This window comes from Haemaphysalis longicornis, unplaced genomic scaffold (genome assembly GCF_048455015.1).
Source record: "Haemaphysalis longicornis isolate Haplotype H1 unplaced genomic scaffold, Haemaphysalis longicornis Haplotype H1 scaffold_1, whole genome shotgun sequence".
Taxonomy (NCBI): domain Eukaryota; kingdom Metazoa; phylum Arthropoda; class Arachnida; order Ixodida; family Ixodidae; genus Haemaphysalis; species Haemaphysalis longicornis.
In genome coordinates this window covers 354,675,553-354,691,620 of record NW_027526203.1, presented here as the reverse complement: position 1 = coordinate 354,691,620, position 16,068 = coordinate 354,675,553, and the positions used below count along the sequence as shown (strand labels likewise).

General features: G+C 46.3%; 1 protein-coding gene across 2 annotated transcripts in view; it reads left to right on the top strand.

Moving 5' to 3' along the window:
• The window catches only part of LOC144154922 (uncharacterized), a 53,974-nt gene that overhangs the window by 23,473 nt on the left and 14,433 nt on the right, over positions 1-16,068 (top strand). For both annotated transcript variants that reach the window (XM_077686038.1, XM_077686039.1), the window contains exon 6: positions 11,373-11,472. In XM_077686038.1, the coding sequence (XP_077542164.1) occupies positions 11,373-11,472 (100 nt within the window). The remainder of the gene's footprint in view (positions 1-11,372; positions 11,473-16,068) is intronic.

Genomic DNA, 16,068 nt, shown 5'->3' with positions numbered 1-16,068 from the left:
GAGGTCGCCGCGCGTACGGAACACGGAGACGAGATCAAGTGCGGCATGGAAACCAAATCACTAATGCAGCGAAAATTCGACCTCCTTGAAGTGGATCCGGCACAGATTTTGTCTTAGTAGATATGGCAATGCTGAAAGACCTTTTTGCGCACGTCGAGTGCGGCAAGTGCGGGCTGGCGGTGCTGGATTTGAGACGGCTGACAGGCAGTACGGACTCGCCGTGAGGCTCAAGGTGACGTGCTCTGTTTACGAACATCGTGTGGAGCGTTTTTCGTCACCAAGGACCGAAGGATCTGGCAACATCACTCCTTTCGAGGTGAAAATAACGGCTTTGCAAAGTATTCAAAGCATCGGAAAGGGGGTGACTGCTCTGTTGGATTGATTTTGTGCTGGGATGAACTTAACCCACAGAGGCCTACACCACAAGATGTTCAAAGCGCACTGAGAAAAGTGGTCCAGGTTTGCAAGGACGCTGCAGCAGTGCTGGGATGAACTTAACCCACAGAGGCCTACACCACAAGATGTTCAAAGCGCACTGAGAAAAGTGGTCCAGGTTTGCGAGGACGCTGCAGCAGCCTCTGAAGCAAATAGTGGGTGTGTCGTCAAGGGCTTGTGCAGGGACCTTGCTCAGCCGCCAAACAACATTGATGTGATGTTTGAGGGCACGGGGATGACCAGGGGACGGTCGCCGCATATTGGAGTGGTACAGCGAGCCTTCTGCAACATGTGAAAGCCCAATCTCCCCCCCCCCCCCCCCCCACCCCCCCTTCACTCCACACACACACACACACACACCCACACACTTAAAAGTTCAGTATTGCGAACCCAAAGCTTAGTGTTTTGTCACAGATCACCTAACAGTTTTCTGCCATAGGCCAACGAAGCTTGCCTTTTGGTTACTCTTTTTTTTTTTTCTCCCCAAAGGCTCTTTTCAGGGCCAATGACGTGATGCATTTGCAGAGAACGCACTGCGCAGTGCCCACCCCTGTATCCTCTCTAAACTTGCTGCGCAAAAACCGCGAATAAAATAGCCTCACTAAATAACAAAAAAAAGGGGGGCATCCAAAGCAAGTTTCACCGCTTCCTCCTCTGCCGTATCCAATATTCTGGGTGCCAAAGTGCACTGTAATGAATGATTGCAGTTTACGAAGGACTATTGCAGTTTTTACGACGCCAGCGCGACGACACCAGATTTCACAATGCCAGCAAGCCGCCAACCGATTTGAAGTCGATAAATTCTGCTGAATTCCTGATGGTGTACGTTACTTGGCCACTGGTATCTCCAGTTGTAGTTGACATTTTTGGAATACATAGACAGTTTTGAGAATGGGAAGAACATGTCTTTGTTACAGAGAAATATTGCAGTTACACTGCTGAATGTTCATTTCATAACACATGGCCAAACTTCAAATGCAGTTTTCTCAGTTTCATATTTTTGGTCGAACACATGGTCAAACTTCAAACGCAGTTTTCTCAGTGTCATATTTTTGGTCGTTTACCTCAGCCTTACGCAGCTTTTTGGAAACTTCTTTTTGCTTCATAAGGTCAATCTTGGTACCGTTTTGTTGAGTACAGCATGAGGCACCCGATGACATCCTTAGTTTTTCTATTTAGGCCGTGCATAAATAATGACTTGCAGTTATTTTGATGAGCCAAAATATCGTATACTGCTGTCTTTTCTACTTGACATATTTTTTGGGATGCCATGGCTTTAGAGAAAAACAAAGAATGTCATCAGGTATGGGAACTCTCTGGCTATTAATTCATGTAATAAAAAGCGACAAAATGCAATGCAAAAGTTCACTGAAGCTGCGTAAGAAATGACCTAATTACGGTTTAGACTTCGTATGATAACTTTCAAACTAACACTAGCAGCTCAAATATAATTGCATATTTGAAATCTACAGAGAAAAAAAATTACACCATCTTCCCGCGGGGAACCCTGATAAGGATGCGAAGCATCGTGGCGGTTCCGTGTGGTTCCATTGTGTTGCCGTTATGTTGAGTGATCTGGTTTTTACTAGCGCCAGAGGGAATTCCGCGTCTGGGTCCACACCGGTGGCAAAGGCACGCAAGTGCTGTTGTGTTACGGTGAGTAGGCGGTGGTTCTCGAGGTGCCGAAACTTGTCCATCATGTTCTTGTTGATGTTGTCTCTGTGGTAGAATCGGTAGTCTCCATCAGCTTTGGTGAGACAAGGGTTGTTGACATTGGTGCACCGGCTGAGAGCAATGTACACGCCCTCCTCTTCGCAGCTTTGTCTTCTTTGTCTTCTCGTTCTTCTTCTTCGGCGGTTCCCCTACGGGAAGATGACGACGGTGGTTGAACGCGAACCTATCTCGTGATGGATTCTTTGGTTGGCCAATCCCTAGGGGCATCCTGCCACAATCAGCATCAGAGGCGCTGCGGACGGGGCTGGTTGAGCTGCAAGGCGCGTGGCGCTTCCCGCCACAGCTTTCCCACGGGAAATTCAGCATCCCCCTCTAAAGTTTTCAGTTCATCGTTTCCGTTGACGTTCAGCTTCGCGTGCCTTCGTTGTATCAGTAGCTTCTTGACGTAGTTTGAATGAGTCAAGGACATAAGGCGTGTTCGTAGCACTTGCTCCTGTCCCGAATTTGTAGCGTAGTGGGAAGAGCACCGCGTACCTCCCGTTGCGGTCAGAGAGTCGTGGGATCGAAACTGGGCGCCGCTAACTATTTCTTTTTTTTATAGTGTAGTATCGCGGAGCTGTGGGTGTAAGGAGGAGAGTTGCGCATGCGCAGTGAGCGTGTGGACGGCGCCGCCATCAACGACAGAGGACCAGGCGAGCCTAAGAAATGCTCCGCATTTAAAACAAATTTGTGTGCAAATTTTCATAAGTTTCCACCCATAAATAAAGAAGTTAAAGACCCTCCTCCTCCCCCATTAAAGGGACACTGAAGGCAAATAGCAAGTTGGGCTCAGGTGAAAGTTGAACTGCCCCGAAGCCCTCTCGGCGTTATTTGGCGGCGAAAGATGCTTTAATTGTTGGGAAATTACCAATTGAAAAACACATTTCATTCCTCGCGCCATTTCATGACGTTTTGCTTGACGTCAACGGTGGCCGGAAGCGAGTGAGACGGCGGTGTGGTCTAGCAGGAAAACTAAAACCTACCAAGTGAACCATCGCACTTGGGTCATGTACTCGGCGCATGCGATAAAACAACTTGCCTACCCCACACTTGTTTGTTACCTGCTCCTCTCTGTGCGTCAGTCTTGGTGCAACACGAGATGTAAGATGGTGTTTAAAGGAGCCAGCCATGAGGACAGAATACAAGTTTGTTTCATTCGAAAGATTTCGTGTTTTATAGTGTCCCCAGCGCTTGTCCGGGTGCAAACGATGTTTTATTCACTGAGAAATTAACCAATTTACGTTAAAATTTTGATTTTCCTGCTAAATCGTGTGTTTTCGTGGTCTGCAATGACATCACAGGCACCGACCGCCCCTCATCCGTTTGGAACACGGCCGGACTGAGTGCCCAGTGCACGCCCGCCGCTTCTCCAGTCCGGTTGTGATTGGAAAGCATTGTTTACAGTTAGTGGACCTAGATGGCGCCACCATACCGTGGCAAGCCGTTTTCTGCATCTGGTTTGTTTTTTACTGTACTTGAACCTCGCTTGTGTTTTTCAGGGAAAAAATAATCGTTTCGGAAAACAGAGTGCTTGCTCGACAAATATGGTCGCGTAAGACACCGTTGCTTGCGTCAGTCGGCCAGTGTCGTCTAAAACTACCCCAAAGCCCCGCAGTCCTGTGCTGCTAAACCACGCATAGTTTGCGCAGTACCAACAGCAGTACGCATGGGTACTTCTATGTTTACGTGTGCTTTCGTAACTTCCACTGTTGGTCCCACCATTCTTACTGCTTTAACTCTTTCGCTACCGCGCCTATCAAAATCGATCAATTTGATCGATACTTTTGGGAGCGCCTTTTCTTAGCGTTCCAGGCGTTTCTCGAACAAGTAAAGCTGTTCGGAGTTAGACCAGAAAATGGCCTTTCAAAATCAGTTTTGTTTTCATTTTTGCAACGGAAACGTGATTTTTGTCACGCTTTTGAATCACCTGGGTGTGGAAAAGGGGCGTGGTCAGCGCGCGTCACGGCTACCAACGAAGAATGCGTGCAACTCGTAATTACTCTGCACCAGCGCTTGTTTTTTGCTATCAGGGCGTGAATGGGGAACTAGCAAACGATTTTCAATCGTCAGGTTCGCGCTGTGACAGTAATAATCCCAGAAATCGGCTGAAAATGTCAAGCAGTGCCTGGTTGCAAAGCTACTTTATGATTTTAGGCAGTTTTATTGCCTTTGCGCAAGTTGTTCTAAGTACTGTGGTAGTTCTACTTACTCCAGGACCATTCGCAAACAGTTTACAACAGTTTCGGTTTCGTTTCTACATCGCGAAATTCATATTTAGCGCTACTACGCAGTTACCTAACTTCAAGGCTACCTGCCATGGCGCCTGAAGCGTCCGCGACTGATCCTCGAACAAAGCACGGCGCTCCTGATTTCCCCCCACCCTAACCCGATTTCTGCGATAAGAACTTCAGATGCAAGTCAAAAGGTCACACCCAGTCGCCAGATATCTGTTCCGCCGAGGACAGCGCTTCAAACCGGCCTTACACTGCCAGCTGTTCGCCTTTTAATTTCGTTTCCATGCGAGGGTATATCCGGGTGTCTAATGTTGCTGCTTAGTTGAACTGTCTATTCGGACGGAGTCTCTGATAAGTTTTTGTACTGTTTCATTTGAAAAATGTTAGGTGGCGCTGCAATAGAGGAGGCTCGTTGTGCTGATCTTTTTCATCGCGCTACTGCTACTCGGCCAAAGATCGCAGGGCACGATTCTAGCTCATCGTACCTCATTTTTGCGAGCAAGGCTACAATTGCGAGTAAGAAGATGATAATAAAGCTCAGCTTTATGTTTTGAGAGATAACTGACCGTGAACGACAACAAGCATCAGCCACGGCGTTCCGTTTTCAATTTCATGCATGTTTTTTTCCGCATCGCGTGCTTGTCCCAAATATTGTGCTCGCTGTAAATGCAAAGTCAGCCATTGACAAGATGTTTTTACGTTATGTGGGGGCAAATTGGTGCCTCCGATAACGTCAAACCGCCAGATTTATTCCAGGGAACCACCCGAAATTGCACATTTTGAATTAGAGGTTGGGCTTCACCGCATGACACGAGCACCGTGCGTGCTAACATTTTTTTTTTATATCTGAAAAACTGTTCCGCACAACTCAACATTTTTTTTAAAGTGTGGTTTTGAAATGTTTCCCTACAAAATGTATATTCTAATTTTTTTCTACTACCGGTGGTTTGATATACACAACTCCTTTTTTATCATTTTGTTCGACAACTTGACAAAAATTTTGATTTTGATATTTTTTTTTCACAACTATGATATTTGAAAACCTTTAAAAAACTGGTGTTATTGGAAAGGCCGTTAAATAATCTGCATTTTGTGCTCCTGCAATTAGTGCCTAAATAATTTTTTAGCAGGAAAAAAAATGTTTTCTTGGACCCCTAAAAATTGGTAAATTTTCTGCGGTAGCGAAAGAGTTAAAGGAGCCATGAAGACAAAATACAAGTTGGGTTTATTAGAAAGACTGCTTAGTCCCGATAACAATGATACCAATATCACCGCTATTTTCGAAGAAATAACGGAGATATGAAAGAAAACGTGCGAAGCAGTCGCGACCCCCTAGCCAATTTCCCGCAACTTTCCTATGACGTCACGGAACCTTGTTTGTGCGATTGGCGGCCGCCTAACTGACCTGTCGCGACGACACATGACTGGACGTCTGTAATGGGGCCTCTAGTTCCATTTCATCACATCACTTGAATGCTAACGTGCAGTTAACGCGCTGAAAATTATGTTTCATTGTTGGCCCGTATGACGTCATTCTTGCTCATAACACGTCACTGTGGCGCAAAATTCGAAAGTTTTTAAATACTTCTTGCTTTTTTTTCGTTAAAAAACATCTTTTGTGGCTGTAATGAAGCTGAGTGAGATACTGAATCTTAGTTCTTTGAAATTAAACCAAGTTGTATTTTCTCTTCATGGCTCCTTTAAAAGAATGTGGCCTAATTTTACGTGCAAATAGCTCGTTCGGCAAGCTTATAAGCTCTGCCTAATTTGCATTTGCTTTTGCCGACCTCCGCCAGTCGCAGAGCTGGCTGGTATGACATCGCAGGCTCTGTCGCGGGAAATGAGCGAGTGGGTCGCATGGTCTTTCCCTTTTTTCCTAATATACAGCTTATTACATTAAAAGTGGTGTCAGTATGATTCTAACGAGGCAAACTTTTGAATGAACCAAACTTGTGTTTTGTCTTCATGGCTCCTTTAAAGGGGCACTGACACAAAATTTTGAAGGCGAGATAACTTCGGAGATAGATTGGTGGGAACACATATACATCATCTGCAAAATATCAGCGGTGAATACAGCCTAGAACATATTTAAAATCAATTTTGAAGTGTGCGAAACGCAACCGAGCGGCCAGCAGAGGACCACGCGCAAGTGTAAATAAACAACATCCAAACACGTCACGAGTTTGTGTTTGCCGCTTCCGCACTGCCGGCTCGCCGCTCCAATCGGAGGGCCGGAGGGCGGAGCTTCTGCTCTCGAGAACGAACGACCCGATCGTTGGCGGCGGAGGCGCCGTGATTTCGTCAGCTCATCGGGCAGCTGGCCGCGACCATAGTTCTACAGCGATTCCAGGCACTCTGTTTCTACTACTGTTTATTACCATTGGGTGCGGAAACGCGCCGGAGGCACGAAAAGCCCACTGAGCAAGCCGCACGGTCGCTGTGCAGGCGGCGGCCACGGCCGCGAAGTGGCCCACGCTGGCGTAGGTAGCTCGAGTGATAGCAGTGATAGCTTGTTACCGCTGCACGAAATTGTCCCCAAGTCCCGACCATGGTGGCTTACATGAGAAAGGAGTTAATGATGCCATGGCGGGTTGCATTAAAAATTGTCATCTGCACCGCTTACGAGAGCGGCACTCGAATATCCGCCGCAGTGCTAAGCCGAACACTTCTGTAGGCGGACCTGTAGGCAGACCGGTCGGCTGCTCCCAGCGCGCGTCTTGCCACCCACCGTCTCGAGCTTCGCGCGTCGTTCGTTAGCCGCGGTAGCATTTGCACTCGCAGCACCTGCGTCACATCCACGGTCGCTTTTTAATTAGGCGCCTCACGAGATCAGTACGGGGGGGCATTCGCAGAAACTGCCGTCGATGCGGATTCGACAGTGCTACGGCGGCTCTGCTCTGTAACTGTGATATTCCTCCGACGGTCACGTGGTCAGCTTTGTTCACACAAAATCCATCGTTTCGCGGCACTCGCTGAAACCGAAACTGCGACTGGCCGCATTGAAAATGCCTCTAATTAAACAACCGTCGCACGCTGAAGCAAATGAGGTTTCTACAGGTTATAAGTAGGTCACTAGCTACTTATCGCAACAAAAAAAACAAGATGCAAAATTTTTGTGTCAGTGCCCCTTTAAGGGGGAACACAGGGATCAGATTGTGAGAAGTGATCAAAAAAATTGTTTTTCGAAAGTCACATTTTCTGATTGCGCGTGTTTAATTCAGTGCATTTCCAAAGTTTCCCCGGCGTAAACGATCGCTAAGTGCCAAAGAAAAATATTTGTGAGCTAAATATTTCCGCGAAATGACGAAAACATGGCAATTTTCGTGGCGCTGTATCTCCGGAACAACACAACAATGCGCTGCCATCTTTGGTCGCGTTAGATGATGGGCCGAGGCGAACTTTCGCTTTCTAGTTGCTGCTTTATGTGTCGCTCCCTCACAAACGCACAAACGGCAGAAAAAGAGAGACAGTGAAATGATGCAACCGATAGGTTCTAACACGTGATTGGCTATCCGGCCGTGTTGGCTGAAACGGCTCTCCCGATTGGGTGCCGCCATGGCAACATCAAGATGGCCGCCAAGCGGTTCGGCTGACACGCAGTTCGCACGCAGTCAGTTTCGCTAATGTTTTCCTCGGTTTCACTGTCGGCTTGATTCCCATTCAATGGTTTCATCCGTTGTGATTCTGTACAGTGAAGTTATCTTATCACGACGATAACGTTTGAAATCGGGCACCATATTATGGGAAATGCGCGTCTCGAAAGACGCATCGAAAACGTGCCCGCGGCTACAATCCGGGTTCATGAAGTGAACTTTTGGACTCACTGTGGTGATATAAAACGCTGGATGATTGCTGTTTCATAGCGTGCTTCGGGAACAGAACTGTCACGTCGTGGCACGCGTGGCGCAAGTTGCGGCGTGCGCAAGTTGCCACGACATGTTCGGGCTGCACCCGATGGTGGGACTGGTTGGTATTGCACGCGAGTAATAATAATTAATGTATGTAAAGCGAAATTTAATTCCAAATGAGAAGTGGCTATAGATAGCAACGTTGCTTAAATTACAATTGTGGTGAACGTGCGCGTCATGAATTTTGAGGGGAGGGCTGACGGGGCGCAATGAGCAGTCACCCAGCTTGCTTTGAGAAACTTTTGCCGTGGCTCTAAACTAGTTCGTACCACAAAGTCTGGGATTGCAAAATATTATTTGCAGTATTCAGTTAATTAGAAAAGACGCCTTAAGGTTGCAGCTTTACAATTGATATTTTTAATGGCCCATTATGTTGTCTATTTTTGCAATGCGGTAAGCATGATTGTTTTGCATGAAGGAGAAGAGCATGGTATGCTAATATTAATTAATGTTGTAATTGTGTAAAAAAGTATATATACTGCTTTTAAATAGCTCATCTTATGCTTGCGATGCCCTCATATAACCTTTTGACACTGAACAGCCCTTGTGCTAAGCTGTAGCTTCAGCAAACACCCAGGAATCACCTGAAGGTCTGTTGGCACATTAATATATATATAAAAAAAAACATCATGCCTTACTCTTCATTTTTGAGACAGCTATGCATTAGGCCTACATCAAGTAAAATACAGGTACACTAGGTATAAAACTGGTACTCGTGCTATCTAAAGCTCTGAACATAAAAACCTCCAATGAGCCAGGGAGGCATCCCAGATGCACCAAATCAAAGGGCAAAGGTCTCTGAGGTTGTCCCCAAGTATGGACAGCAAGGACTATGCTGCCAGTGCAGTTTGAATATCACGAAGTCTTCATGAACTTTAAAAGACATTTTCTCAGAAGTGCGTTTTACAAGTTCTACATTGCTCGTGGAAAAGTCATGGCAACCACTGGGCGGATTTTGACCCTTTCTGTTTTATTTCAATCCTTGAAGAGTTCTGCCGGGTATGACATTTTCGGATTTTCAGTTTACGGCCTAGTTATTTTTTTATGCGATATTTACGGCCAAGTCAGTTGTATACTACTGGATACGGGTGAAAATATTGTTCTCTGCAAAAAAAAAAGGAAGGGTGTAAAAAAAATTCCAAGAATGTCATCATACCCTGTGGTGTTCTTTTGACTACAATTCAAAAGTATTCAGGACTTCCTACCTTGCTAGGCTTGCCACAAGCGGGCAACATGTAAACCTCTGTAACACAAAAAATACTTAACATGTCATCATAAAATTTTAAATTTCACCATTTGGAGTGTTTCAATGCACCTACCAAATTTCACTACTCTACAACAAAAAACAAAAAAAAGTTTGCTCCGATCCCCACATTTCCCCGTAAACATTGGGAATATGCCGCGCAGCCTTTTACTTACTCGCACAATGTCTAGCGGACAGCGCAACCACAGCGAGAATTACAACTTGCATTCTCGTTATGGATAGTCGTATTTTAGTCGCTTCGATGCACTCTGCTTAACAGTGTGGCGCCATCTGTTAGTTTAATCTCTAACAGCGTGTAACGCTGATTTTTTTCTGTTACAACACCCTTGAGGGGTGCCACCGCTCTTAAAACAGCTTCTTCTAATTTTAATTGTTAAGGAAACTGTGTGAAACTTGTCAGCCTTGCTGCTTTTTCCCCACTGATTTCAAATATGCCATTATTTACACGGCCACCTAGAAAATCGTATCACAAAAAGAAGCTCTTCCGTCAGCTACCAATAACTCCCATACGGTGGCTCTTCCATCAATGATCGATGCTCCCACAAAAGCCGTGCGCTCGTGGTGCGCGCAGTAGATGTTAAAAGATGTTAAAAAAGAAAAGCTTTTGTATAAGCATGTGGAATAACCATACGCTGTGGGTTTTTTATTCGCAATTATGACAACACACTCGCTGCGAGATGACAACTACCAAAACAAACATGGAGGCTGACGGAAGCGGCTGCTCGCGATTTCCTTTCATTCGTGAGTACGTTACTCGCATTCAAAAAGTGTTTTGCTCGTCACTAATAAACAAAATCAGCACAAGTGAATCCATTGGTTCAGTGCACGGCGCTAACGTAGCCACAATCATGTCACGTTCAGTACACTTCCGAATGTGATGGTGGGTGGTTAGTCACTCTAGGTACGATTGACAAAGGGCACGAATTGGGAGCGCCAACTTTCAAAGTCGTCATCACCTTTATTGATGCCAGAATGTATGCAATCGTAAATTAACATGCTATGCTTTGGCCGTAACCATGGAAACGAGGGTGCAAAGCTGTCCCCACGTTGTAGCACCCCTGATTTCTGATTTCTCTTGCTGTTACTAGCGGTACCCGGGGCCAAATTCTCTAAAACGACGGGGCGTCGCTTTGAAATGATGGGGTAGCGCCATGCAAATGCATGTGTTCCGAGGTTGGGGCCGTCGCTTTGGGTGCGAAGGGACTGAGCCGCAGAAAAGCAGTGTGGCAAGGGCGCGAAGTGACACCCACTGCTTCCTGTCGTTTCGCTTGTAGCTTCGCGCCCTTGCCAAACTGCTTTTCTGCGGCTCAGTCCCTTCGCACAACACCCCAAAGCGACGGCCCCAACCTCAGAACACATGCATTTGCATGGCGCTACCCCGTCTTTTTAGAGAATTCGGCCCCTGGTTCGATTTCAATTCTAAGTCGGCCCCCCAACGTTTGATTGTAAAATTTGAAAAAAAGGGGGGGGGGGGGGGGGGGGGGGGGCTACAATTGTGTAAATATGGTAGGTACGTGCTTTGTGAGCTCCAGGCAGACTTATATGCTACAATTTGTGGCCTTGCATTTTCTATGTACTGTTTGCAAGCATCAGTTTTTTTACGTGCCCACGATAAAGAGAATTTCCTGCAGCAGGTTTGCACGCGATATAGGCACTCCCTGTTTCCATCAAATGGCATGCGTAATGTACTCTGTGCCGAGCTTATGGTTCAGTTTTGTGTCGTACTGGCAACAATTGTGTAGGGGCCACCAGTTTTTGTTAGAAAAGACGCTGATTTTGCATGTTTTGTGCTGACACACCTGCATCATGACTGTGCAGTGGCAAGCGAGGTGGCCCGAGGGGCAAAGGCTGGTGCACCGTTTGTGAGCTGAACTTCGAAGGCAACTTCCTTGACCACCGCAGGACTGAGGAGCACAAGGTAAGCCTTCTGGCTGCTACTGAAGCCAGTGGGGGAACTGCTGCGCCAAACTGCGCCAAGAGCGAATTTGTGAAAGATGTGGTGGCGAGCTCTTTGTTCTTTGCATCTTGGTCGAATTCACAGACTTTTATATCATCCATAATTGTTTTGCACGTCTTTACCATAGTCATTACTGTCTACCGTGAGTGACCACCTTCATGATTAGAGGCCTTATACCCCCATGAATCACTTCTAACTGCATCACATCCACCACGCTATTTTTCAGCCTTATAACTTGTGGGCTAACGTACAGGCTTGCTCAGCTGGAGAAAGCACTACCAGCCGTACACTAGGCCAGTGGAATTGGAAGACTCGCGCATGGGTTCAAGTACTCGCACACGGTAGACAGACTCCAGCAACCAAAGTTGAGGCTTTATTGCCTGGCAAATACAGGGTACATACCGGACAACACGACTGTCACTCGCGGGGAGCAGTACTCCTTTCACTCGCTCAAGACGGAATCTTCGAGCCAAGTCTCTGCTGAACGCTCCCGCGTCCAGCTCGTCTGCTCTGGGGGCGAAGGGGTCTCTGCCGGTGGTCGGGGAGAGGGCGGTGCATTGGAAGGCGGCAAGCCGGTCCTTCCCCCGCACTGTCACGCTCACGGCAGGCCGGCTGGGCACGCCGCATGTGGGTCACGAAGGGACCGTGACTTGCATGATGCGCCGGCTGCCAAATGGTGGCCCCCTGCTCGCCAAAGCATGTGTGGACGAGGCTTAGAGTCCCCGCAAACTTTTAAGTTATGGTCTGTCCTCGCTGAAATGCTCATTGGCCTTTGCGCTAGATAGGCACCCTGGGCACAGATGTGCACGCTTCGGTTCAAATTCTTTGACAAGTACACTGAGGATGCATTTTCCCCACCATTATATCATCTCTGGCTGTTCCTGTCACTTCTGCATCTTGTGTGTTTCTGGTTCGTTTTGTAGCACGTCAGGAAGTAGCCAAGTAGCCAGTAAATGTCTCGTAACATGAGTTGTAAAAATATTTGAAGTCGTGGAGTGCAAGACCAAACAGTCGCCAGTCAGTGCATCATATTCCGAATAATGGCAACTTTTCGCATAGAGAAAGGAGCTGTTGTGTGTGTTCTGGGTTTAACTTTCCCAACTGATTTGTGCATTTGTTGCCGGTTGTAGAAAATATTTTTCAGTGCATGAAGGCGACTGAAATACCAACACTCTTCATAGTGTTCAGATTACGGGGCCACTAGCATGTGGGGCCAATATTTACGTGTACACGAGATACACAAGTTACTTTTTTTTTTTTTTTTAGATATTTGCGATGGGATGGGTTTGCAAATTATGTGGACACAAATACACGAATAACAGTTCAAATTTTCATAAGTATGACCAGTTGCACAACACTGTATTAAGCAGGACCTACCTTATTAAGAGTATGCAGCGTTGCGATTGTATTCTTTCACACGGTCCCGAGAAAGTCGTATAACTAGTGTTCTGCTGCACTTAGTATTTGAATTACAGATCCAATTATTCCAGACCTATTATCCGATACATTGCACACCCTTAGCTAGAAATGTTCTACACTACATCGAAAGGAAGCGAAAGTGCAGTTATTTTAGAAGTTTTACATTGTGAAAAATTTTATTCCAATAATGCAATATTTCTTCCTAAAACTGCAAGGCAAACTATGTGTCAAGTCTTATAGCTGGCTGGCCCTTGGGCAATCAGTGTTTCAGTTTACCGTATATACTTGTGTATAAGCCGCACTGTTTTTCATCAAACCTTGTTTGCGTGCATGTTATACAGTAGAATCTCGATGATACGATTGTGGGTGATACGAATTTTGGGATGATACAAATTTCTGAGAAGTCCTGGTGAAATTGCATTGTTTGCAATGGGCACAATTGCAGCTGTTACGAACAGAGCTGCGTGGCCCAGTGGGTGATACGAATGAGCTGGCGAGGCGCTCGACTGTCAAGCGAGCAAGCGACGGCGATGTACAGCCTCCTTCCCCTCTTTTTCACTTTTTCTCCAGGAACGGCTGGGCTGTTTTTTGTTCATGAAAATGCGCCACACACGCCACAGGTGCACTGACGCCGTCGCAACCGGCGATGGCTTCAGCTGCAGCGGCCGGCGGCGGCTTCGGGCGCGAAGTGGTGCGGGGCGCTCGAGCGACCGCTTCTAACCGCTCTTTAAGATGCTGCTCAAGGCACACACGAAGTTGCTTGTGCAGTAAAGGAGCTGATAATGTAGGCGAAAATGGTACTATAAAACATCCGCACCAATAGTGAAAGCGCCCACGAAATATCTTCCAGGGCTACGGTAAACCTGAACATCTCCAGCGGAGCCAGCCGGCTGTCTCAAACGCTTCACAACTGCCACCATGAAGCGCACGCCTCCCCATTGGCGCAAGTGGTCGGGCTCCTCCCACTGCCGCACGCGTTGTGCGTCATTTTCTTACAGAGGCAGAGGCTGCCGCGGGCACAGAGTCATCGACACTGGTGTGATAAAATCGCGCGCCAATGCCGGCGCGCACGAATTGCGTACAAAAACGCGCCATGCGGTTCACGCCTTGACAGTTGCGCTGTGTAGTGAGCTTGGGCACTGCGAGTGAGGAGACGAGTGCAAAGTTTTACGGGCTCCAGAAAGGACTGCTCGGTGACATGGAGGTTAAAAAAAACGCAGAAACACATCACGGATTTCTTCACGCAAAAGTAAGATGAGAAACAAACAAACAAACATCTTCTTAGTGCTCAGTTTTTTAGTCTGTGTTGATTCATACAAATTTTGGATTATACGAATATTTTTCGCAGTTTCGCGAGATTCGAATCATCGAGGTTCCACTGTGCATGAATCCGGCCTATAGATACACATTAACTCTTTCGGGACCGCCCGAAAAAGTGATGAAAAAGTGAGGTCTCGCTACAAATTTTTTTATTACATAAAGCAAAGGCACCATCGTACCTTAGCATATACCAAAATGCAGCTAATTATATATTCTTTGACATGCAATACCAAGTTTTACTTGAACACTGACGATAGAACCATGAAAAAATCTTAAGGGGGGACGAGGGTCTTAAAACTAACTTTTTTATTTATGGGTAGAAACTTATGAAAATTTGCACACGGATGTGCTTTTCTCTGTAGATTACAAATATGCAATTATATTTGAGCTGGTGCTGTTAGTTCAAAAGTTATCATACAAAGTCTAAACCACAATTAGGTAATTTCTTACGCAGCTTTAATGAACTTTCGCATTGCATTTTGTCGCTTTTAATTACATGAATGGATAGCCAGAGAGTTCCCATACCCGATGACATTCTTCGTTTTTCTCTAAAGTCACGGCATCCTAAAAAAATATGTCAAGTACAAAAAATGGCAGTATTGGATATTTTGGCTCATCAAAATAACTGCAAGTCATTATTTATGCGTAGCCTAAACAGAAAAACTAAGAATGTCATCGGCTGCCTCAGGCTGTACTGAAAAAAATGGTACCAAGATTGACCTTATGAAGCAAAAAGAAGTTTCCAAAAAGCTGCGTAAGGCTGAGGGAAGTGACCAAAAATATGAAACTGAGAAAACTGCATTTGAAGTTTGGCCATGTGTTATGAGATGAACCGTCAGTAGTGTAGCTTCAAAATTTCCCAGTAACAAAGACATGTTCTTCCCATTTTCAAATCTGTCTTTGGATTTTAAAAATGCCAACTAGAACTGGAGATACAAAAGGCCAAGTAATGGACCCCATCAGGAATTTAGCAAAATTTATCGACTTCGAATCGGTTGGCATTTTGTTAGCGTTGTGAAATCTGGTGGCGTCTTGCTGGCGTCGTGAAAACTGCAACAGTCCTTCGTGAAGTGCCATCGTCTATTACAGTGCACTGTGGTACCCAGAATATTGTGTACGGCAAAAGTGTGAGGGTGAAACTTGCTTTAGGTGCCCCCCTTTTTTTTTGTTCTTTGGTGAGGCTATTTCATTCGCGGTTTTTATGCTGGAAGTTTGAGAGGATACAGTGGTGGGACACTGCGCAGTGTGTTTTCCGCAAATGGATCATGTTGTTGGCCTCAAAAGGGTCTTTTGGGGAAAATAAATGTAGCCGAAAGGCAAACTTTCTTGGCCTATGGGGATAAACCCATAGACGAATTTTTCCTTCAAGCCGTGCATGGTGCGGCTATCTCCATCGGACATCACGGTTGTGTACCGCAGCCCATTCTTGGAGAGCGAGCGCTTGAACATTATCAGGGCTGCCTCTACCTCCATGCGTCCTGCACCACAGTCAATGTTTCGCTGACACTCATGGTCTGCCAGCCAATCTTCATAGCCCTCATCTGAAGCTTTGGGTCCGATGGCGCAACCTAAGCAAAAGTTAGAGAGGACTACATGATCAATCACCAAGCCGGTGTACACTTCAATGATGCAGCCCACTCTAATGTGTGACAACCATCCCCTTGTCATCCACGTGCCATCAAACATCACATCTACGTTGTTTGGCGGCTGACCAAGGTCCGAGTACAAGTCCTTGATGGCACGCACACTATCAGCTTCAGAGGCTGCTGCAGTGTCCTCGCAAACCTGAACCACTTTCCTCAAGTGCGCTTGGAATGA